This window comes from Bidens hawaiensis, unplaced genomic scaffold (genome assembly GCF_021521415.1).
Source record: "Bidens hawaiensis isolate Kalapana, Puna unplaced genomic scaffold, B.hawaiensis_p1.1 tig00002553_1, whole genome shotgun sequence".
Lineage (NCBI taxonomy): Eukaryota > Viridiplantae > Streptophyta > Magnoliopsida > Asterales > Asteraceae > Bidens > Bidens hawaiensis.
The window spans coordinates 1163325-1188072 of record NW_027491139.1 but is presented as its reverse complement, the minus strand read 5'-3'; the positions used below and the strand labels follow the sequence as shown (position 1 = coordinate 1188072).

Genomic DNA, 24748 nt, shown 5'->3' with positions numbered 1-24748 from the left:
CATTAGAGTATAATATATAACCTTACCGGAAAACGATTAATCCCGATCTACATTACCGGAATATAGAAGATGGTGGATGGTGGAGTTAGTAAGCAGAGAGAGAGAGAGAGATTAAAATGATTAGGGTGAAAAATCTTAAGGTTTAAATCAATGTTTTCAGACCCGGACCGGACATCGACCCGGATCCGACCCGAGAGGTTGGACCGGACATTAACCCGGATGACGTTATAATTAATATATATATATATATAATAACTAATGTCGGTTAACAGTTCAAATTTCAAATGTTTATTGATCATGTATTGAGAAATTCAGCCATTGCCATAATTACAAAAACCTTCCATTTACAATGGTTCTTTCAATATATAGGTTTTGTATTTCAAATAATTGAACATCAGTAGTCCTTGGTTGATTTGCCATTGTTGCATTTGTTAAGTTTCCATCTCGGGATTGTGCCAGGGTTGAATGACATGTGGACAATTGATGTGAAGAGGCTAATTGAATGACATGTGAACAATATGTATTGCTTTAATAGTATTGTTAGATTAATTTGATATAGGGATTTATATATATATTTAAAAAGAATAGTATTAAAAAAAAAGATTGATACAACTCATACAAATACTTAAATAAACAATACACGAAGTTTGAATAAGTATATTATATTATAAAGTAATATAAATTAATATTTGTGTTTAAAATTCAAAAGTATAATTATAAGCAAATCGCCGGATACTAAGAGTTTAAAACAATGCTAATCCACAAAAATTAGAAAGTACTTTAAAACATAAAAAAACATTATCTTAAATATAAAAAAGCAACTTCAGTTTTTCAAAGAACAAAATATCCCAAACAACATGAAACTGTTATAGGTTTTGGATAGCAGTGATCGTCAGATACTTTTGGTCATAGTCACGTGTATTCTTCCTTAAATGCATTTATCTAGATTTTATGCACATGACCATGTAACACCGCATGACCGAGAATGAAAATTACCATTGTTGGATGGTTGTCCAAAACTTATAACATTTAAACATTTGTTTTTTATGTGAAATAAACCAATTTTAATAAATAAAAAATATAGGATAAATTATATAAAAATTAGTTTCTAAGATTTTAAGTATGTTATTATTATAGTTTTTTATTGCAATATAATAGAAGTTATAATTATATTCGGAAAGTGAAAGATTTTAAAAATCATAAAAGGTTTTCAAGAATTAAAGTGTTAAATGTAGTTTATAGTTTAAATTACAAATAAGATTAAGTATAAAATTTAAAGCATTCACTTTTTAATATGAAATTATTAAGATTAATATTTTGTATAAGTCATTAAATGGTAAAAAAAACAAGCAATGTTATATTAAAAATTTTAAAATAAATATTGTAGAAGGACATAATAAAGAATTTTTTTTTTGTTAAAATTAAATATTATAGGAAAAAACATGTTAGAATTTTAGTGCATTGATGTGATACATGGATAAGTTATGAAAGTTTTTAAATTATATATTTTAATAAAATAATTAAGAGTTAAAGATGAAAAGATAGAGGTGTCACTTGGCAAAATATTAGGCAAATTAAAGAATATGTGGTTGAACAATTATTTTTATTTATTATAATAGTAAATGAATATGTGCATTCTTGATCAGGGCCCTCAAATTAGGACCAAAATATGATGGAAAAAAGACTTAATAAAATACAAAAACCCAAGACCGACTTGAGAGTCTTTGAACGTGTAGTCCGGGGAAAATAATGAGCATATCTCATGATCTTTAGTCTCACAGTCCACACAAATTTTAGACAAAATACATGGACCCAAGTAAAAGTAGAAAGAAAATCAATATGTTGCTTTCTTAATCTGGTCCATAGGCTATGTGTAGTGGGTGTAGAATGGGGCGAATTTTGGGTGCGAAGGGGCTACAATACCGCCCCTGGGCTAAATGTGGGACGAATTGTGGGGGGGGGCGCCAAGCTTTTATCGCCGGAAGGTGTTGTTTGTGGGGGGCGATTTGTGTTTTTTAATACTATTATATTATGATTGAGAGAGGGGATATATATACACACACACACACACACACATATATATATATATATATATATATATATATTATATTAGTAGCCCTACACCATTACACCCAAAAAACAAATTATCACCCTTTGCTGACTGGGCGCCACACGGCGCAAAACGCCCCAATTTGTAGCCCCTCCACTACACATAGCCTTAGTTTGTGTTTTAAACTCTTGTAACGTGATTTTAGGAACAAATCAAGATGGAAAACAATGTAATAAATACAAATTGGCGAGACTTTATCTAGATATAGTCTTTGGATGTCTAATCAAGGCAAATAAGTAGCTTATCCCGTTATCTTTAATCTTGTATGTTCCTCGGTCCACACATCTTCGTGGTCATGGAAGGTGAACGAAAATCAACTTGTTTGATATGTGAGAATCAAATTTGAACTATTAGAAAAGTATGTTTGTTAAGATCAGTTGTTTAAGAAAATAAATACATAATAAAATCAAGTTTGAGCATAGTAATGAATGATGATAAAAAACTAATTAATGTGATTATATAGTTTTTTTTATTAGGGATATTGGATTTTAATAAGGGGAAATTACCAAAATGAACATGTTTGACCCAAAATTTTCAAAAACAAACATGCATAAGGCTTAGCCGCCACTTTATGGTACCGGATAAGGCGGCTGAGGCTTAGCCCCTTGGGCACTGAAATTTGTGAAAAGTAAACGGGACCCACTTTCAACCAATACAAATTCGACACGTGTCAAGCGTAAACTTTACCGGAAAACCTTACAGGAAAACTGTAATAACTTCAAAATATCAATTCAATCTTGGATTTTGATATACAACCTAAAGAGATTATTACAAAATCATATAAAAATTAAAATAAATATAAACAATATCGGAAAACCTTACCGGAAAAAGATATAACCTTGCCAGAAAATCATATAACATTGTTGGCCATTAGAGTATAATATATATCTTACCGGAAAACGATTAATCCCGATCTACATTACCGGAATATAGAAGATAGTGGATGGTGGAGTTAGTAAGCAGAGAGAGAGAGAGAGAGAGAGATTAAAATGATTAGGGTGAAAAATCTTAAGGTTTAAATCAATGTTTTCAGACCCGGACCGGACATCGAACCGGATCCGACCCGAGAGGTTGGACCGGACATTAACCCGGATGACGTCATAATTAATATATATATATATATATATATATATAATAACTAATGTCGGTTAACAGTTCAAATTTCAAATGTTTATTGATCATGTGTTGAGAAATTCAGCCATTGCCATAATTACAAAAACCTTCCATTTACAATGGTTCTTTCAATATATAGGTTTTGTATTTCAAATAATTGAACATCAGTAGTCCTTGGTTGGTTGGCCATTGTTGCATTTGTTAAGTTTCCATCTCGGGATTGTGCCAGGGTTCGATTCCATTTTTGATTTAATAATATACAAGATTAGAAAGGAAATAGATGACTTGGCAATGATGTGACATTGATGTAGAGAATCTAGTTGAATGACATGTGGACAATTGATGTGAAGAGGCTAATTGAATGACATGTGAACAATATGTATTGCTTTAATAGTATTGTTAGATTAATTTGACATAGGGATTTATATATATTTAAGAAGAATAGTATTAAAAAAAAGATTGATACAACTCATACAAATACTTAAATAAACAATACACGAAGTTTGAATAAGTATATTATATTATAAAGTAATATAAATTAATATTTGTGTTTAACATTCAAAAGTATAATTATAAGCAAATCGCCGGATACTAAGAGTTTAAAACAATGCTAATCCACAAAAATTAGAAAGTACTTTAAAACATAAAAAAACATTATCTTAAATATAAAAAAGCAACTTTACTTTTTCAAAGAACAAAATATCCCAAACAACATGAAACTGTTATAGGTTTTGGATAGCAGCGATCGTCAGATACTTTTGGTCATAGTCACGTGTATTCTTCCTTAAATGCATTTATCTAGATTTTATGCACATGACCATGTGACACCGCATGACCGAGAATGAAAATTACCATTGTTGGATGGTTGTCCAAAACTTATAACATTTAAACATTTGTTTTTTATGTGAAATAAACCAATTTTAATAAATAAAAAATATAGGATAAATTATATAAAAATTAGTTTCTAAGATTTTAAGTATGTTATTATTATAGTTTTTTATTGCAATATAATAGAAGTTATAATTATATTCGGAAAGTGAAAGATTTTAAAAATCATAAAAGGTTTTCAAGAATTAAAGTGTTAAATGTAGTTTATAGTTTAAATTACAAATAAGATTAAGTATAAAATTTAAAGCATTCACTTTTTAATATGAAATTATTAAGATTAATATTTTGTATAAGTCATTAAATGGTAAAAAAAACAAGCAATGTTATATTAAAAATTTTAAAATAAATATTGTAGAAGGACATAATAAAGAATTTTTTTTTTGTTAAAATTAAATATTATAGGAAAAAACATGTTAGAATTTTAGTGCATTGATGTGATACATGGATAAGTTATGAAAGTTTTTAAATTATATATTTTAATAAAATAATTAAGAGTTAAAGATGAAAAGATAGAGGTGTCACTTGGCAAAATATTAGGCAAATTAAAGAATATGTGGTTGAACAATTATTTTTATTTATTATAATAGTAAATGAATATGTGCATTCTTGATCAGGGCCCTCAAATTAGGACCAAAATATGATGGAAAAAAGACTTAATAAAATACAAAAACCCAAGACCGACTTGAGAGTCTTTGAACGTGTAGTCCGGGGAAAATAATGAGCATATCTCATGATCTTTAGTCTCACAGTCCACACAAATTTTAGACAAAATACATGGACCCAAGTAAAAGTAGAAAGAAAATCAATATGTTGCTTTCTTAATCTGGTCCATAGGCTATGTGTAGTGGGTGTAGAATGGGGCGAATTTTGGGTGCGAAGGGGCTACAATACCGCCCCTGGGCTAAATGTGGGACGAATTGTGGGGGGGGGGGGCGCCAAGCTTTTATCGCCGGAAGGTGTTGTTTGTGGGGGGCGAATTGTGTTTTTTAATATTATTATATTATGATTGAGAGAGGGGATATATATACACACATATATATATATATATATATATATATATATATTATATTAGTAGCCCTATACCATTACACCCAAAAAACAAATTATCACCCTTTGCTGACTGGGCGCCACACGGCGCAAAACGCCCCAATTTGTAGCCCCTCCACTACACATAGCCTTAGTTTGTGTTTTAAACTCTTGTAACGTGATTTTAGGAACAAATCAAGATGGAAAACAATGTAATAAATACAAATTGGCGAGACTTTATCTAGATATAGTCTTTGGATGTCTAATCAAGGCAAATAAGTAGCTTATCCCGTTATCTTTAATCTTGTATGTTCCTCGGTCCACACATCTTCGTGGTCATGGAAGGTGAACGAAAATCAACTTGTTTGATATGTGAGAATCAAATTTGAACTATTAGAAAAGTATGTTTGTTAAGATCAGTTGTTTAAGAAAATAAATACATAATAAAATCAAGTTTGAGCATAGTAATGAATGATGATAAAAAACTAATTAATGTGATTATATAGTTTTTTTTATTAGGGATATTGGATTTTAATAAGGGGAAATTACCAAAATGAACATGTTTGACCCAAAATTTTCAAAAACAAACATGCATAAGGCTTAGCCGCCACTTTATGGTACCCGGATAAGGCGGCTGAGGCTTAGCCCCTTGGGCACTGAAATTTGTGAAAAGTAAACGGGACCCACTTTCAACCAATACAAATTCGACACGTGTCAAGCGTAAACTTTACCGGAAAACCTTACAGGAAAACTGTAATAACTTCAAAATATCAATTCAATCTTGGATTTTGATATACAACCTAAAGAGATTATTACAAAATCATATAAAAATTAAAATAAATATAAACAATATCGGAAAACCTTACCGGAAAAAGATATAACCTTGCCAGAAAATCATATAACATTGTTGGCCATTAGAGTATAATATATATCTTACCGGAAAACGATTAATCCCGATCTACATTACCGGAATATAGAAGATGGTGGATTGTGGAGTTAGTAAGCAGAGAGAGAGAGAGAGAGAGATTAAAATGATTAGGGTGAAAAATCTTAAGGTTTAAATCAATGTTTTCAGACCCGGACCGGACATCGAACCGGATCCGACCCGAGAGGTTGGACCGGACATTAACCCGGATGACGTCATAATTAATATATATATATATATATATATATATATAATAACTAATGTCGGTTAACAGTTCAAATTTCAAATGTTTATTGATCATGTGTTGAGAAATTCAGCCATTGCCATAATTACAAAAACCTTCCATTTACAATGGTTCTTTCAATATATAGGTTTTGTATTTCAAATAATTGAACATCAGTAGTCCTTGGTTGGTTGGCCATTGTTGCATTTGTTAAGTTTCCATCTCGGGATTGTGCCAGGGTTCGATTCCATTTTTGATTTAATAATATACAAGATTAGAAAGGAAATAGATGACTTGGCAATGATGTGACATTGATGTAGAGAATCTAGTTGAATGACATGTGGACAATTGATGTGAAGAGGCTAATTGAATGACATGTGAACAATATGTATTGCTTTAATAGTATTGTTAGATTAATTTGACATAGGGATTTATATATATTTAAGAAGAATAGTATTAAAAAAAAGATTGATACAACTCATACAAATACTTAAATAAACAATACACGAAGTTTGAATAAGTATATTATATTATAAAGTAATATAAATTAATATTTGTGTTTAACATTCAAAAGTATAATTATAAGCAAATCGCCGGATACTAAGAGTTTAAAACAATGCTAATCCACAAAAATTAGAAAGTACTTTAAAACATAAAAAAACATTATCTTAAATATAAAAAAGCAACTTTACTTTTTCAAAGAACAAAATATCCCAAACAACATGAAACTGTTATAGGTTTTGGATAGCAGCGATCGTCAGATACTTTTGGTCATAGTCACGTGTATTCTTCCTTAAATGCATTTATCTAGATTTTATGCACATGACCATGTGACACCGCATGACCGAGAATGAAAATTACCATTGTTGGATGGTTGTCCAAAACTTATAACATTTAAACATTTGTTTTTTATGTGAAATAAACCAATTTTAATAAATAAAAAATATAGGATAAATTATATAAAAATTAGTTTCTAAGATTTTAAGTATGTTATTATTATAGTTTTTTATTGCAATATAATAGAAGTTATAATTATATTCGGAAAGTGAAAGATTTTAAAAATCATAAAAGGTTTTCAAGAATTAAAGTGTTAAATGTAGTTTATAGTTTAAATTACAAATAAGATTAAGTATAAAATTTAAAGCATTCACTTTTTAATATGAAATTATTAAGATTAATATTTTGTATAAGTCATTAAATTGTAAAAAAAACAAGCAATGTTATATTAAAAATTTTAAAATAAATATTGTAGAAGGACATAATAAAGAATTTTTTTTTTGTTAAAATTAAATATTATAGGAAAAAACATGTTAGAATTTTAGTGCATTGATGTGATACATGGATAAGTTATGAAAGTTTTTAAATTATATATTTTAATAAAATAATTAAGAGTTAAAGATGAAAAGATAGAGGTGTCACTTGGCAAAATATTAGGCAAATTAAAGAATATGTGGTTGAACAATTATTTTTATTTATTATAATAGTAAATGATTATGTGCATTCTTGATCTGGGCCCTCAAATTAGGACCAAAATATGATGGAAAAAAGACTTAATAAAATACAAAAACACAAGACCGACTTGAGAGTCTTTGAACGTGTAGTCCGGGGAAAATAATGAGCATATCTCATGATCTTTAGTCTCACAGTCCACACAAATTTTAGAAAAAATACATGGACCCAAGTAAAAGTAGAAAGAAAATCAATATGTTGCTTTCTTAATCTGGTCCATAGGCTATGTGTAGTGGGTGTAGAATGGGGCGAATTTTGGGCGCGAAGGGGCTACAAAACCGCCCCTGGGCGAAATGTGGGCGGAATTGTGGGGGGGGGCAAGCTTTTATCGCCGGAAGGTGTTGTTTGTGGAGGCGAATTGTGTTTTTTAATATTATTATATTATGATTGAGAGAGGGGATATATATACACACACACATATATATATATATATATTATATTAGTAGCCCCTACACCATTACACCCAGAAAACAAATTATCACCCTTTGCTGGCTGGGCGCCACACGGCGCAAAACGCCCCAATTTGTAGCCGCTCCACTACACATAGCCTTAGTTTGTGTTTTAAACTCTTGTAACGTGATTTTAGGAACAAAACAAGATGGAAAACAATGTAATAAATACAAATTGGCGAGACTTTATCTAGATATAGTCTTTGGATGTCTAATCAAGGCAAATAAGTAGCTTATCCCGTTATCTTTAATCTTGTATGTTCCTCGGTCCACACATCTTCGTGGTCATGGAAGGTGAACGAAAATCAACTTGTTTGATATGTGAGAATCAAATTTGAACCATTAGAAAAGTATGTATGTTAAGATCAATTGTTTAAGAAAATAAATACATAATAAAATCAAGTTTGAGCATAGTAATGAATGGTGATAAAAAAACTAATTAATGTGATTATATAGTTTTTTTTATTAGGGATATTGGATTTTAATAAGGGGAAATTACCAAAATGAACATGTTTGACCCAAAATTTTCAAAAACAAACATGCCTAAGGTTTAGCCGCCACTTTATGGTACCCGGATAAGGCGGCTAAGGCTTAGCCCCCACTATATGGGCACTGAAATTTGTGAAAAGTAAACGGGACTCACTTTCAACCAATACAAATTCGACACGTGTCAAGCGCGACTAAAATAAGCCTACATCTCTAGTTTTTTAGCTGACATCCTTGACTCTTAGCCGGTTCATTTATTTTTTCTAAAAAAATAAAGTGGTTTGTTTCGTTGGTTTTTATTAGAAAAAATAAAAGTGGTTAGGTTCATTTTTGGTAAAAAAAAAGTAGTCTGGTTCATTTATTTTTGTTTAAAAAAATGGTTCGGTTTGTTAGTTTTGTTAGAAAAGTAGTTTGGTTCATTTATTTTTGTTAACAAAAGTGGTTCGGTTTGTTTATTTTTGTTAGAAAAGTAGTTCGGTTCGGTTCGTTTATTTTGGTTAGAAAAACTTAATTTTAATTTAAAAATAGTTTTTTACTACATAGGCAGTCCATGTCGCTATTTTTGCCAAACCGTCGCACACGTCATCAAAAACTAACGAAATGTAACCATGTTAGTGAAAAGCTCGTGGACGGCCAATAGGTCGAAACTTGGGACTGTTGTGATACATTTTTAAAGTTTAGCTTAGAGACAGTCAATCAATGAGACAAAGTTTGAATTATTAAAATTCAATATTCTTTATTTTATAATTTGATTTTTATTAGTTTAAATTTGACAAATTATAAAAACCGTAAACGTTGATTGTGTACCTATTAATTAAATTTAAAAGAACCCCCATTTTGAGGCGTTAACAAATCTTTTCCAACTTATTTTACCGCATCAACTTATAGAACAAATATTTTTCCAAACAATTAATGTGGTTAAATGGTTAATTAACCTTTTAATAAAAAAAGACAAAATGACAAAAGAGGTCACTTACGTTTGATCGTTTTTTCAATGGTCATCCTTAAGCAAAAGAGATCGCAGAACTGGTATTTTATGTTTTAAAACTCTATCACATTACGTCCTTTAACACTAACTCAGTTAATTTTTTGTCACTGTTTGGAACCATCCATGGCGGCTCTTTCTCCGGCGACCACAAATAACGGTCTACTCACTGTTTGGAACCATCCACGGCGCCTCTCTCTATTTTGAAAAGTCGTAAATTGCAGGTATTGTGTTTGTCTCCAATCCTAGGGTTTCTGAAATCTAGGGTTTATAGACGGTATCGGTTTTTCATTGGCTTATCTTGTGGGTTTTGACCAACTGGCAGGTAGTGAGAGGTGGTAAGTGGTGTTTGTAGTCGGTAATTAGGTGGAGATGGTGCTCGATTTGGGTTGCTGACATTTTACAGATCTTGGTTAATTGACCAGTTTTTTCCCCCCAAATTCAGATGTTGGTGGCGAATAGAGGAGCGACGGCTGTCGGCAACCGGTGGTGACGGGGTGATGGTGGTTTTGGACGATATAGAGAGAGAGGAATATAGGGTGGGTGATGATGGTGAATGCTCAGATGGATTGTATTGTAGAGAGAGAGAGAGAATTCTTTTAAATTATATATATTTATTCCTTTATTTTTAATATTAAATAAATATTTAAAATTACCAAACTACCCTCATGTGTTTTGCACATGATCAAATTTAACGAAAAAAATTAACTGGGTTAGTGTCAAAGGACATAATGTGATAGAATTTTAAAACATAACGTACCAGTTCTGCAATTTCTATTGCTAAAGGATGACCATTGAAAAAACGATTAAACATAAAGGACCTCTTTTGCCATTTTGTCTAAAAAAAAGATTGCTCTTCCTCAGGTCATGTTGTTTCTTTTTAAGAGCCTTTTAATTCAAAGTTTTGTTAAAACTTTTAAATTTGACTAGAGCCCGTTGAGCGGGTTAAAAAAGTCATTAGTTTCAAAAAGTAAACTACCATATTTTCATTTGTTACTCATACTATTTGAGCTGGTTCAAAAAGTGACTGGTAGCTTTAACAATACAAAGGAAGTTTCTTGAAATCAAATTCAAATATATACAAATAAAGGAAAAGAGTAAAAATGTCAAAATCGTCCTTGATGTTTAGTCAATAATGCGATTTTCGTCCAAAAAAGATTTTTTTGCACCTAAATCATTGTCGTTTCTCAGTTCTTGCTAATTACGTCCGGATCGTTAACTCCGTCTAGTTTTCATTGTTAAGTCATGGGCATTTATGTCTTTTTACCTTGTTATTTATTAGCATATAATATAAATTCATAAAATACTCTTAAATAAAGATATTATTTGCATAAAGTAAATTAATAAGATCTCTCCTGTCACCTCCTTCCTCAACCATATCCGGCGCAACCAATAATTTCCTCATACCACAAACAATTCGTTTATCTCCTAAAACTGAAACCAAATTAACAAACTTTTATGGTCAATTAATGGCAGAAATAGTTGAATTATAAAACCCCCGAATTCAAAATTGTAACAACTGAAGTCAAAATTAATACGCAGTATTTGGATTGAATCCAACTTGAACTTAACATTTTCCCCTAGTTTAACGTTAAAAGATTAACGAAGTTAACAATTTGAACTTATTTGGCAAGAAGTAGGAAACGTCAATGGAAAATCGGTTTCGAATTTTTTTAACACCTCTCCATCGCATGACGAAAGTCATGACCGGACCAATTAACCTTTGGGAAAAAAATTATTGGTTTTGAAATAGAAATTCAGATTAATGATGAAGAGTAAAGGGGAAGTGTCAAATTGATATATGTGGTTGTTTGTTGACGTAGCAGAGGCACGGGGCACTCCAGAAATTGGTTAAAATTAAAATCCTGCAGTGACGGTGAAGAGACTAGTTAATTCATTCCTAAATATTATAAAATATAGAGTGACCCACATCTCTATTAATGGATCACTATTCACGTCTAAATCGAGTTTGGCTATTTATATAAAGCTTGTTATGGGCTTATGTGTTGATATATCATATTAAAAAAAAAACATCAACACACTCCTAAAACAACAATTATGGCAAATAATATTTGTCATAAGTTTCTGCAACTTCTTGTTTTCTCGCTTTTCTTGTTATGGTTAAAGATTACAAGTGCCAGTACTCCCCTCGGCCACCGAGTGTTATGCATCGATAAGGAGAGATATGCTCTTCTTCATTTCAAAGCAAGCGTTCAAGACCGCTATGACGTTCTCTCTACATGGACACGTGAGCAAGAAGCAACCAATGATTGTTGTAACTGGAAGGGGGTCTTCTGCAACAACCAAACAGGTCATGTTACAACCCTTGACTTGAACTTTGCATGGCTTCAAGGCAAGATCAGTCCTTCATTGCTTAACTTAAGCTACTTGAATCATCTTAACCTTTCCTACAATTCTTTTAATGGAACTTTTCCAAGCTTCATTGGTTCATTGACTGAATTAAGGTATCTTGACCTTTCCATAAATTCTTTTAATGGAACTTTTCCAAGCTTCATTGGTTCATTGACTGAATTAAGGTATCTTGACCTTCACGGTAATTCTTTTAATGGAACCATGTCCATCATTTCCTTAACCAAGTTATGGTATCTTGACCTTTCCTTCAATTCTTTTCATGGAACCATCCCTCTAGAAATTGGGAACATCACCAGCTTGCAACATCTTTCACTTGAATATCTTGGAGGATGTACAATTGAAAACCTTGATTGGTTGTCTCGTCTGTCACATTTGGAGGTACTTTATATGTCAGGTACTTCTCTTGCTAAAGCCAGTAACTGGGTAAATGTGATTCAAAGCCTGGAGAAGCTGTCTTATTTATACTTAACAGGATGTGACCTCTCACAGGTCACACATCCATATTCTTCATATCACAACTCTTCTCCTTCTTCATCTATTACTCACCTTTATCTCAGAAACAACAATCTCAACTCATCCATGTATCACTGGTTGTTCCAATTAACTAGTAATAGACTTGTACATCTTGATCTCTCTGGCAACAATTTAGATGGGATTCCCAGATATCTTGGAAACCTATGTGGTTTGGCATCTTTATATATCAATTTCAACTCTGCAGCTTTCAAATTTTCTGATTTTCTTTACAACTTGTCTGGATGCACATCGGATTCATTACAAAGTTTGTATGCTTATGACAGCCAATTTACAGGGTCATTGTCTGATGATATCCAAAATTTTACATCCCTAGAATACTTAGACCTTTTTAATAATTTGTTAAATGGAACTGTAAGCGAAAAATTGTGGGAACTACCCAACCTTTGGACTTTAGATCTTTCAAACAACTCAATTGAAGTAGTTCCTTCAGAAGCTCATATGACAAACCTTTCTCATATATATTTGAGGTCTTGCAAGCTAGTGCCCGGCTTCCACAAATGGATTCAAACACAAAAAAATCTTACATCTCTTGACATTGCCAACACGGGAATTTCAGACACAATGCCTGTGGAGTTTTGGAACATGTGGCCTTCTCGATTGCAGTATTTGGATCTCTCCAACAACAATATTACCGGGAAAGTAACAGATTTGTTATCGAATTTGGATTCAATATATATATACATAAATTTGGGGTCTAACAACCTTTATGGTTCTATAGAACATGTTCCTTCTGGTTTGGCAGGGCTAGACCTTTCCAAAAACAAATTCAATGGAGAAATCTCCTTTTTGTGCCAAATTGTTGATGGGAATTTATCGTTCCTTGATCTCTCACATAACTCATTCACAGGAAAAATTCCAGATTGTTTGTGGCATTTTAAAAAACTAGAAGTTCTTAATCTAGGACAAAACAATCTGTCCGGAAAGCTTCCATCTTCAGTTGAGTATTTGATGAATCTCGAGGTTTTGAATTTATACAACAACAACCTTTCAGGAGAACTGCCCTTTTCTTTGAAGAATTGCACCATGTTAACCTTTCTGGATTTGACAGGCAACAAGTTCTCTGGTCACGTGCCTGATTGGATAGGGGAAAAGTTATCAAGGTTGTATGTTCTTAGTCTGACATCAAACAACTTCTTCGGAACCATCCCTTTACAATTGTGCCACTTGGTAAATCTACAAATTCTAGACTTGTCAATGAACAGCCTCTCTGGAACCATCCCCTCATGCTTCAATAATCTCACTGCCATGGTTCAAGGTGGATTCCTTCCTTCCCAAATTATGCATGAAGTAATCTTTTACTATGAACACTTCAATCTCTTTGTTGACTATGAGATGATCAACTGGCAAGGAAGTGTACGTGAATTTCGCAACATTCTAGGATTGGTAAAGATCATTGATTTATCTTGCAACAATTTAACAGGAAGTATCCCGGATGAACTAACCAGTCTCCATGAGTTAATTGCACTGAACTTGTCAAGGAACGCTCTCTACGGAGAGATTCCACCGAATATCGGTTTGATGAAAAGTCTTCTACAACTGGATCTATCTAGAAACAATCTTTCAGGACAGATACCAACAAGCATGTCTGAATTGACTTTATTAAACTATCTAAATGTCTCATGTAATAATTTGTCAGGAAGAATTCCATTGAGTACTCAACTCCAATCCTTTGATTCTTCAAGGTACACCGGAAATGAAGGATTGTGTGGACCTCCCCTGACCAAATATTGCCCTGGAGATAAAGAGTTACAGATACCCCGTGTCCTTGGTCAAAGTGAGGGTGGTGGTGAAGGAGTCGATGAACTAGAGAGATGGTTTTATATAGGTGGTGCTACCGGCTTTGCAACTGGATTCTGGATAGCATATGGGGCTTTACTTGTCAATCGTCGTGGGAGGAATGCTTTTTTTCACTATTTTGATAGCATGAAAGACTGGGTTTATGTAAAGGTGATGGTGTTTGTTTTAAAATGGCAACGGGGTGCACATGCATAGATAGTAGTCTGCATTTCATGTTTCTTCTTTTGTATTTCCTACCTTTATGTTGTTTATTTATGTGTATTCGTGTTCATATATCATGTGTATGAGATAGAGAGAACAGTAAAATTCATGCTTCACTTGTATTTGGCATGTGGTTGAAATAAGGCATCTTGAACAAAGATTCATCAAGTAATTTCATATAACAAAATTAAGCATGTTACTGTCAACTGCTATAGCTTGTGTTCATTGCAAACAGAGTACGCATCAAGTCTCAAGTTACATGTAGTAATGCTCATAAAGCCGAAACACACACAATCCAAAATTCTTATAACTTTAAAAAGATGTAACCAATTAACTAAATATGAAACAGTAGTTGGTTTAAAGCTACCAGTTATGGCCCAAACGTGTTTCAACCCATTTCTGTCTGTGTATAAGATGAGAGTATAGTCTAAAAGCCCAACCAGTTTTACTGACTATTTCAAATTGTCTTTTAACGGCTCTCTCTTTCCTGTTCATTTCTCTATTTAATTTTTCCCAGTCTGGTGTGTAATATTTTGACCAGTCACCTGTTCATTTTCGCCTCTGCCACTGATAGAGAGTCAAGTTACACATATTCATGCGACAATAAAACAAATCTCAATATAATGAAATCAAGATGAGGTTCAAGATACACGTGGTAAAGCCCATAATACACATCCAAACTTCTTATGATTCTTCCATGATTTACACAACCAAAAAAACTGCTAATCAAGATTCCATAGTGAAATAAACAAAATTTGAATTAATGGATTGTCTAAACTCAATGAACAATACAAATAAATCGCTGATTTTTCTATCTTAACATATATGTATACGATGACAGTAAAGTCCAAAAACACAGCCAATGTCCACTATCTTAGATCGTATTTTGATTGGTTGTAAGCAAGGTACACTTTTTCAACGACATCCACATTGATCATAATACCCCGACACACGTAAAAGCTATTTTCCTCTGATAAATAGAGCACAAAAAATACTTGAAAGAAGGAACCTGCATTGACCTTCACATTACTATTCTTTGAACTGTTTCTAGAGAAACCAAACTTTAATTTGAGAAACTTACTCGGTTTTCAAATTAAGTAGGAAGTAGCGGCCTTCTTTCATCAGATTCTACACGATGACTCGCCTATATACATATGATACAAATTAATTAGTTTTAGTAAATGAAAATTAGAAGTCAATCAAATAATCTAGAAAAAACATGTCGTTAAAACATTAAGCCACATTTATTTCAATCGTACGTACCTCTTCATTTGCCCCTGCTGCTATATTTACGAATGTGTCCCTATTTAAAGGTCAAAAAAGAAAGTGAATAAGGTAACAATTAAAAGATAAGATTTAAAACTAAACTAAGCAGAAAGGCATAACAGTGCATAGCACTAGGGTATAGGCTTGTAAATGAACTTAGCGAATACAACAAAGCATGTTCGTGTTCGTTTAACTTAAGCAGAACAAACGATCGAACATGAACAATTAAACAAACGAGGTTTTCTTGTTTATGTTTGTTTGTTACGAAAATGGGCATGATCGTGTTTATTTATGCCTGTCCTATATACGAACGGTAAATGAATGAACATAACTAAGCTAAAACCAGTTAAAAGAAATGTGAAGAACGTGTTGGGCCTGAAAATTTATTAAAACGTGACTAAGTTGTAATTGGTCCAAAAACTTTAAATGAATACGTTAACGAATAAACGAACGTAAATGAATGCAAACAGCCTTGCACGAACATAAATGAAAGCACAAGACATGTGTTCATGTTCCCTCGTTTAATCAAATGAACAAAAATATACTTGTTCATGTTCATTTGTATGTTAAAATAAACGAAAACAATCGTATTTTCTTCCAAACAGTTCATTTACAGGCCTACTTGGGTACCTATGATTGCTCTGAACTGGCTCCAATTCCAACACTCCATTTTCTTCTTCCTTAACTTTTGCAAGAGGCGAAAAAAACTAAAAATAAAATGAAACGAGGGGTAATTTAGTAAAATCCCATATAAGTTGAGACTTGAGAGAACAAACACCTGAGATTTAATACCTGATGCATTGATATGAAAACAATAGAAATTCCAAGCATAAAATTTATAGTCAAAGTGTGACCAAACAAAGCTGCAGATGCAAAACCCGTGAAGATTGTGGCGACTGTTGAAGAATACTTTTTCAAAATAGTATCTGCACGTAACAAACCGAGTATTAGAATATAAATACATACTCACTAATGTACCTAATGCATTAGATCTTACCAGCATATTTGAAGAAAAATGAAGATAATATTCCTTGAGCTGCATTATTTATAATTAAAAGCATTGTAGCTTTTGAATGTCCTTGCAAAATATCAAAGCTTTCTGGGCCTGAAAAATATATACATGCAAAGTTCACTTATGTTTGTTTCACGTATCGTTCGCTCATTTATGTCCGTGAACATTCGTTTATGTTTGTTGATTTACGTTCATTTATGTTCGGTTAATTAATAAACGAGGGTACTTCATTTTCTTGTTCGCTCACTGATGTTCGTGAACGTTCATTTTTGTTTGTTCATTCAAGTTTGTTTATGTTCGTTCAGTTACGTTCAATTATGTTCAGTTATTAAATAAATGAAAGTACATGAACTCATGTCTTGTTTGTTCGTTTATGTTTGTGAACGCCCATTTATGTTTGTCCACTTAAGTTTGTTCATGTCTGTTCGTTTGCACTTTATTATCTTCGCCTGTTTACATATTCATTAAAGTTTTTTATTGCCCGTTACAATTTAGTTTAGTTTTATGAGATAAACGTATCACCGGTTACAATTTGGTATAGGTTTTTTTTAGGTCCATAATATTGATTTCCATGCTTACTTCTATCTAATACATGTTACCAGTTATGTTCATTCATCTATATTCAGTTATATGTGGGTTCGTTTGTGTTCATTTACGTTCATGAACTGTTCGTTTTAAACTGTTAATAAACGAACACAAACATACTCATTTTCTTAAGCTACAAACACGAACAAGAACCTTCGTTCGTTTAATTGTCCGTGTTCAATCGTTTGTTCAGTTCGTCTAACGTTAAATACTGGAGACCTTATAAGTTATATCCAAAAATTAGTACCTTTGATAATGACAGTTCCAATAATCCCCAAGAAGTTGAATATAGCACCATATCCATATAAAAATAAATTCTGCAAATTTAACATGGTTAAAATTTCAGAACATACACGTTATTCTCAAGTAAAAAAGATTAAAAAAAAAGTAATTTTTGGATGCAAATATGCAATCTTAAACTCACCTGCATGTAAATGCTTGTATCATATTGGCTTTTCAATGCATATTCGTTAAAAACAGATGCCATAGATGGTACAGTAACCTGTATATTCCACTTTTCAAGTCAGTTCAATTATACGAACAATGTAACACCGGATTCATTTATGTTCCAATGTATGCATCAATTCTTTAACTATATAACTTTATTTTACACAGTAGATTGTTTCAATATGTCAAAATCAGTGTACAAAGAACGCAAACTAACTTACAAAAATAAATGTGTAGATATAAGCACCCATTGCAACTGGAAGCCCCATTGCAGTTGAGCCCTCGGGTAACGAACGCATTTGGTTTATGCTAATTCCAATAAGCAACAGAGCAAGAGCCTCCCACTAGAAAACAGTAAATGAGATTTGTTTAAACAATTATTACCAGGTAACACAGACAGAAAAGTGAATCCTATAATAAGTGATAAAAATAAGAACTCGTAACAGACCTGAATTATTGAAAATCGACGCTTCATTACCATCTTCAACAGAACCGCAATCACTAGGACCTTCAATATTCAGTTGAAATTAGGGTACAATAAGAATTATAACAAACAAATTCAAAATACGAAACATATGTGTGAGTCAGAAGTATATCTTTTATTTGTACTGCGTAAATTGAAAAAAAAAATAGATGTGAACTTAAAGTGTATTGATGGAAGGATGAAAACTTAAAGTGAGCAATAGAAAATTACCTTCAGATTGCTTAGCATCTTTACAGTTGCAGGGTTAAAAAAAAGCTGCAATATATTATCATGTCAGATAACCGGCTCAAAGTGATATATGCAGACAGCGAAATCAGCAATGTGATCAATATTACTAGGGCAACTGCTAAATTGTTTTGCTTTATGTTTTGATGATTAAATATGTATTTTGCACTAAAGGTATTTCTTCTCCTTATAACAACACTATGCTTCATCAGCTAAAAATAAAGCTCTACACATATTTTGCTAATAAGTGACTTGTAAAACATTTTAATGTTTTTCTCTTCATCCCCTTTGTTTTGTTTTAAAATCATATGGGTTTCTTGTTAGATATGAGATAATTAAGTCCAGGAGCATTTGAACTTTTTAAGATTTAATGAATTTTCTTGTTGAAATACCAAAAAGTGTCTACTCTCACCGTCCTTAGTAATCCAAAGATCTTGAATCTTAACATCTAATTATGTAAACTTCTGTAAATATGTCAAAACAGCTATTATAAAATAAGTGAAAAGTATCACCATCATACCATTATGAAATACATTCTAAGTTTCATTATTTTCAAGTTTCTAAAAACTAAAATGTATTCTTATTTCTTAAAAGTTACTATACCAGAAGGATATTCTACATTATAAGTACCTGCATGGTGAACTTTAGATAGTTATTGATAGCATAGAGAAATGCTGGAACAGCAAGAAGCACATTGTTGCGAGCTGCCTGCAGAAAAACATGGTAGACATCAGATTACAAGCTTTCTATTTTATCAAAAATGAACTAATGGCACAACAAGCTCTAAAATGTTAAAAAAAAACTTGAAGCGCAAGAAGAAACAGCATGTAACATTACCTGTACAAAACTGGAGACAGAAAGAAGTGGTTTTTCTCCGAGCTTCTGATTTCTAGCCTGCAAATATTGAAAGAATTAAACAATTTCTAAAACCATATAATTTTAGCAAGAAAGAACAAAATCCAAACCAAGTCAAATAGGCACTATATATATATATATATATATATATAAACACAATAAAAGAACAAAATCAGGTGATAAATCAGGTGATAAATATAACTTTTGCTCAACTCTTAAAGAACTTAGATCCTAAAAAAACTGATCAACATATAAGACAATGTAGATAAATCTAAAATAAGAAAACTTTACCTGGATTAGAAGCATAATAAGTGCAAAGATAACCTTTGCAAATTCAGTCAAAAAGTTAACACTGATGGGGCTAAATTTGAACTTTCCATCAACCTTGGACATGTACACCAAAATTGGCTGTAAAAGAAAATGAGGATACTAAGCCAATAGTATATAATAGCTTATGCGACAAAAACATAATTCACCACCTATATGCCTAAAAAACTTCCAACCAATAACAGTTTAAGTATAAAAGACTGCTCTTGTTATGAGAAAGATTTAATACCATAAACAGAAAACCTCCCATGACCGACTACAGAAAACAATTTAGTGTGTTGGTTTGATCAAAATGCATTTTAGTCCTTGTGAATTATACAGGTCTTTAAGCAGAAAGTGATAATGTAATAACAAAGTATTGAGAGTTAACACTTAAGAAAGGCAATTTGAATATGTACTCGGGTAGATTCTCTCATAACTCTTTTTCACTTATGTGATCAATAGTTTGTTCATCACTGTTAGAAACTGGTGAGTGATCTAATAAAATATAAATGCAGGGGGCTTACAATAGGTGACAAAAGTTCCTTTAGAAAAAGGCAAAGACTTCCCAAAGATGCACAATACACAAAATTACAAATCTGACACTTGTAGTCTACTCGTATGATAGATAACAAGAATCAAGAAATCACCTGTAAGCCAACTAACATGCAATCACCAACAACCAAAAGAACATTTAGCGCCCGTTGCTTTTTCGAAAACTTGCTCCTGTGTCGATCATAAGCCCTAGACACAGTCTTTGCAGACGGATTCACCAACTTGGAATGACAGACACTGCATTCTATCATCCCTTGTTTCATCATCCAAATCCTCCTGCTAAGCTTCACTCACTTCCTCTAAATATCAAATCTACATCATCAATTCACAACAGACACAAATCAGCATAAATTAACAATCCATAACATAAATTAACAATCAAAAATATTCCGAACTGCTAAAATATAAAAATTAAAAAAAATGATAATAATAATATTAATAATAATAATTTGTGAATAAATATGCATAAATTAATAATCTATAACCTAAATTAACAACTATAAATCTTCTGAACTGCTGAAAAAAATGATAATGATAATAATAATAATTTGTGAATAAATCAGCATAAATTAATAATCCATAACCTAAATTAACAGCTATAAATCTTCAAAACTACTGAAAAAAAAATTGTTGATAATCTAATAATAATAATAATAATAATAATAATTTGTGAATAAATCAACAAAAAATCATAATCCAGAACCTAAACTAAAGACGTTAAATCACACGCCATATGCATCTATTAATCACCTGAACTGTAAAAACAATTATGATTTAACATCACAAGTAATTGAAGTAATGGAGTATAATATATGCTAAACCCTAATTCAATCAGATCTTAACACATAACCGTAACGAATTACAAATCAAACGATAAACTAAGCTCATCCGATCTCAGATCTTACAAACTGACATTAACAAAACCTAAATTGTTGACGAGACTAATGAAGAAGTAAAAGAATCGTGAAATTGAACGTGAATTAGACCTTGATGATAATGATTAGTCTGAGATCTGGCAGCTTAACAGGGATTGAAGTGTAAGCGGTTGAAGAATAAGGCGCGAAATAAACCCTAGAGGATGATGTTACAATAATAATATTGATGTGGAGAATATGGTGAGAGGTTGTTGTTGTTGTTGTGCAGATCGATTTGAATTGAACAGAATAGTTTGGTTTTTTGCTTTAGAATTACAACACTATTATTATCAGCACGGTTGACGCGTTGCTGTGATCTACGAAAACGTCAGCGACAAATATATACAGCCAGCTTATATCTACTGTATGTATGTATGTATGTAATTAACTAATATGTAATGATGGAATTTGTATTTCGAGTCAAAATTTTTTGTCTTTGACTTGTAATTTGAAGAAACACTAACCGGACCCCGGGCAGATTACGGATAACCTGGGGGTTAGATAGATGTTTCCCACGAGGGGTTAGACCCAGAGAAGATGGTTCTTCTGATAACCTGCAAAACAGACACCGTGAGCTTGTCACTGAGAAGGGGGGGTTCCTCCTTGTGACCACCCTCCGGCGTGAGAATCAGACTAGATTGCTCTTTAAATATAAATGTATATTAAGAGATTGCTAGAGCAGATATCAGGTATAATATGATGATATAAGATATGATGATAATAGATAAGACGATGTGTTCATACCATTTGGGGTATTTATTGTGACAATCGTCAATTCCAGGTTAACCTCGTTAACTCAACTCCGTTAATTCAAACTTTAAAGATCGTTGAATCTATAACGCATACTTCATTACATTTAAACTAGGGTTTAAATGACGCTTAACATTTACTACATGTGTAGTAGTCTTTCGGGATTTGCACCGAAACGCAAACGAGTTGATAAATAAACGACAAACGTCAAAACACGAACTATGTGATTACTATGTGTTAGGATTATGTGCTATGTGATAATATTATGGTCATGTTAACTTATTGTGCAAGTATGATAGAATGTTCTAGAAAAACAACACTTGGAAAGTAGAGGGATTAGAATGTAACTTGTATATCTATAAATATATTATTAACTTAACCCTAACTATTATTATTATCCTAACCCTAACCTACAAGTTCCGATCGGCTCTCTCTCACCTCCCTTCTCCACGGCTGCCGTCCACAAGAACACCCACATACACCATCAATTCAAGTCTTTGATCCAAGAACTAAGTGCTAGGAAGGTATATTTGATCATCCTTCACATCCTTGTTGATTGAATTTGATGTTTGTTGGGTTAATAACAAACCCTAGCTGGCCGATTCTAGGTGTTATATTGTTCATGTGATTCTTGAATCGATTTGATGATAAAGTGATAACTAGATTGATATTGATACATGATTGATTGTTGTTCTTGATTTGAATTAAAACACAAACCCTAATCTTGTATGTATGGTGTGATTTATATGCATGGATAGTAGTTATGGTGTCTAGAGGGTTATATGGATGCATGATAGTTCATAGATTGTTATGATGTTGAGTTTTGATGTGAACAGATTCTGGACAGAATATATATACGATGTTTAACTGACTGTAACGAAGTGTAAACGTGAAAATTGATTGAGATTGTGGGTACTGCAGTAAACTAGGTTGAGTCTAGTTTCTATAAAGTATAAATTCGTAATTTTTGGATAAGTGGAAGTATACTTTTATGATTTTACAAAAACGTGATGCAAAGCTGAGCTGTTAGACCTGCTGTTAGGTTATATTGTAAATTCTATATCTCATGAACTACGAGGCCAATTGGGTTGGTTCCACTTCTGGAAGTTGACTCACTGAGTTAGGAACCAAACCCAAGTGGTCTTGCATTTATTGGATTTTTCGTTTACCGGGAATTGCAAATAACATTCTGTTGTGCATGAATCTGACTGATATGAGTTTACTGTAGTGTTTTGATCATTATGAGAAATCTATATGGAATAAAAATAATATAAAATATGTTCTGGAAACCTAAGACATGTATGTTTCAGTGGTGATTTTTGGTGAATTAATTGAGATGATATGATCGGTGAAATAGTACAATCTTTCAAGTAGAAATTCTGTCACAATGAAACTAGCTGCTGAGTTGTGTAGGAATGCATGAAATATGATAGTTTTTATATAATTGTTGTATTTTGACCAAAATACCCTTGCGGGGAATAGTTGCTAGTTTGATTGCCATGAATTGACCAAATTGCCCTTATGGGGAATAATGGTTAGTTAGTCTTTGTTTGTTGACCAAAATGCCCTTACGGGAATAATTGCTTGTAAGTACGTTATTAATACATGACACGAAAGTAATTGCTCACTCGTGTATCGTATCACAATTGTACTTGTTTAAATCACACACGGTTCACAAACGAAACACGAAACATGATACGTGCATAGGTATTATGTGCCGAGTCTAGAGACTCGTTAAACGTTCCGATACTTAGAAAATCTCTTTGTTATTTTAGAACGCTAGAGAGTTTTCTACGACGCGCATCACTCGGTGATCTAATTTGGAATATTCTTCGCAAACAGTGAGTTCACTTACCCCGCTCTTTGAACTGTTTTCAAACGTTTTTCACTTGGGGGAGATAACATACTCCGATAAACGCATTTTTGAGATAAACACATATTTAAGATTTTGTTATAAATTATATATATCACTTGTAGAGGCTAAGCGGCACGTAACCCTTGAAGTCCCACGCATCGAACCGGTTAATATTTGGAATAGCGAGTCACTGTTGAGTAGTACTACTGGGTTTGACAAACCCCACCCGACGCTAAGCTCAACTGGAGGTTGAGTGGGTGTAATTTTGGCTAACACTTACCATGGTCTGGGTTGACCTGGTGACGGGCACTTGATAAACAGTCAGCTTCGGTCTCGAACCACTTAGTAATACCTGTTGTATAGATTAGCTACCTATCGATATATAATTTGACATAACATTATCTGGTAACACTTAAACGCTGTAACGTGGTTACACACTTAAACGCCGTAACGTGGTTACGCAAAACATTTAAACGCCGTAACGTGGTTACGCAAAACTTTTAAACGCCGTAACGTGGTTACGCAAAACACTTAACGAAAACGCTGAACTCAAACGCTAAACGATTTATCTTATATAACTTGTGAACTCACCAACCTCGTGTTGACCCCTTTTAGTATGTTATTCTCAGGTAGCCGAGGCGGGCGCGCGGTTTAGGAGCATGCATTAATTGTTAAACATCTTACTCTGCAAACTTAATTTTAACATTTACATTTGGTTTTAAGTCGTCCTGCGTGACGCAACTTTTGAATTAAGGTTTTACGCTTCCGCACTTATTTTTCATTTAAACGTTTTCTTTGGTTTGGTTATAACTAATGATTCCGATCCTGCCAGTTCACACCCTCTGACGGTAAAACTCCGTTAGTGGATTTTGAGG

General features: G+C 32.6%; 2 protein-coding genes across 5 annotated transcripts; one reads left to right on the top strand and one right to left on the bottom strand.

The window, feature by feature from the left end:
* The first annotated feature begins 11752 nt into the window (after positions 1 to 11752).
* Positions 11753 to 14677, top strand: LOC143620343 (receptor-like protein EIX2). Its single transcript, XM_077092045.1, has one exon. The coding sequence runs from the start codon at positions 11773 to 11775 to the stop codon at positions 14611 to 14613; it is 2841 nt and encodes a 946-aa protein (XP_076948160.1). The 5' UTR covers positions 11753 to 11772; the 3' UTR covers positions 14614 to 14677.
* Positions 14678 to 15320: 643 nt separating this feature from the next.
* LOC143620344 (CMP-sialic acid transporter 3-like) lies at positions 15321 to 21523 on the bottom strand. Of its 4 annotated transcripts, XM_077092049.1 has the most exons (16): positions 21341 to 21523; positions 20450 to 20666; positions 19785 to 19901; positions 19476 to 19532; positions 19269 to 19346; positions 18624 to 18668; positions 18378 to 18437; positions 18151 to 18273; positions 17907 to 17984; positions 17730 to 17799; positions 16883 to 16990; positions 16678 to 16811; positions 16516 to 16592; positions 15883 to 15922; positions 15701 to 15763; positions 15321 to 15628 (listed from the first exon to the last, which is right to left on the bottom strand). In XM_077092049.1, exons 2-15 carry the CDS (start codon positions 20618 to 20620, stop codon positions 15713 to 15715), a joined length of 1209 nt encoding a protein of 402 aa, XP_076948164.1. In that variant the 5' UTR covers positions 20621 to 20666; positions 21341 to 21523; the 3' UTR covers positions 15321 to 15628; positions 15701 to 15712. The 4 variants fall into 4 exon arrangements, with proteins under 4 accessions (XP_076948164.1, XP_076948161.1, XP_076948163.1 ...); XM_077092046.1 differs by having other exon boundaries at positions 15321 to 15763; XM_077092048.1 differs by having other exon boundaries at positions 15321 to 15763; positions 20450 to 20653; positions 21341 to 21478.
* Between the last annotated feature and the right edge of the window lie 3225 nt (positions 21524 to 24748).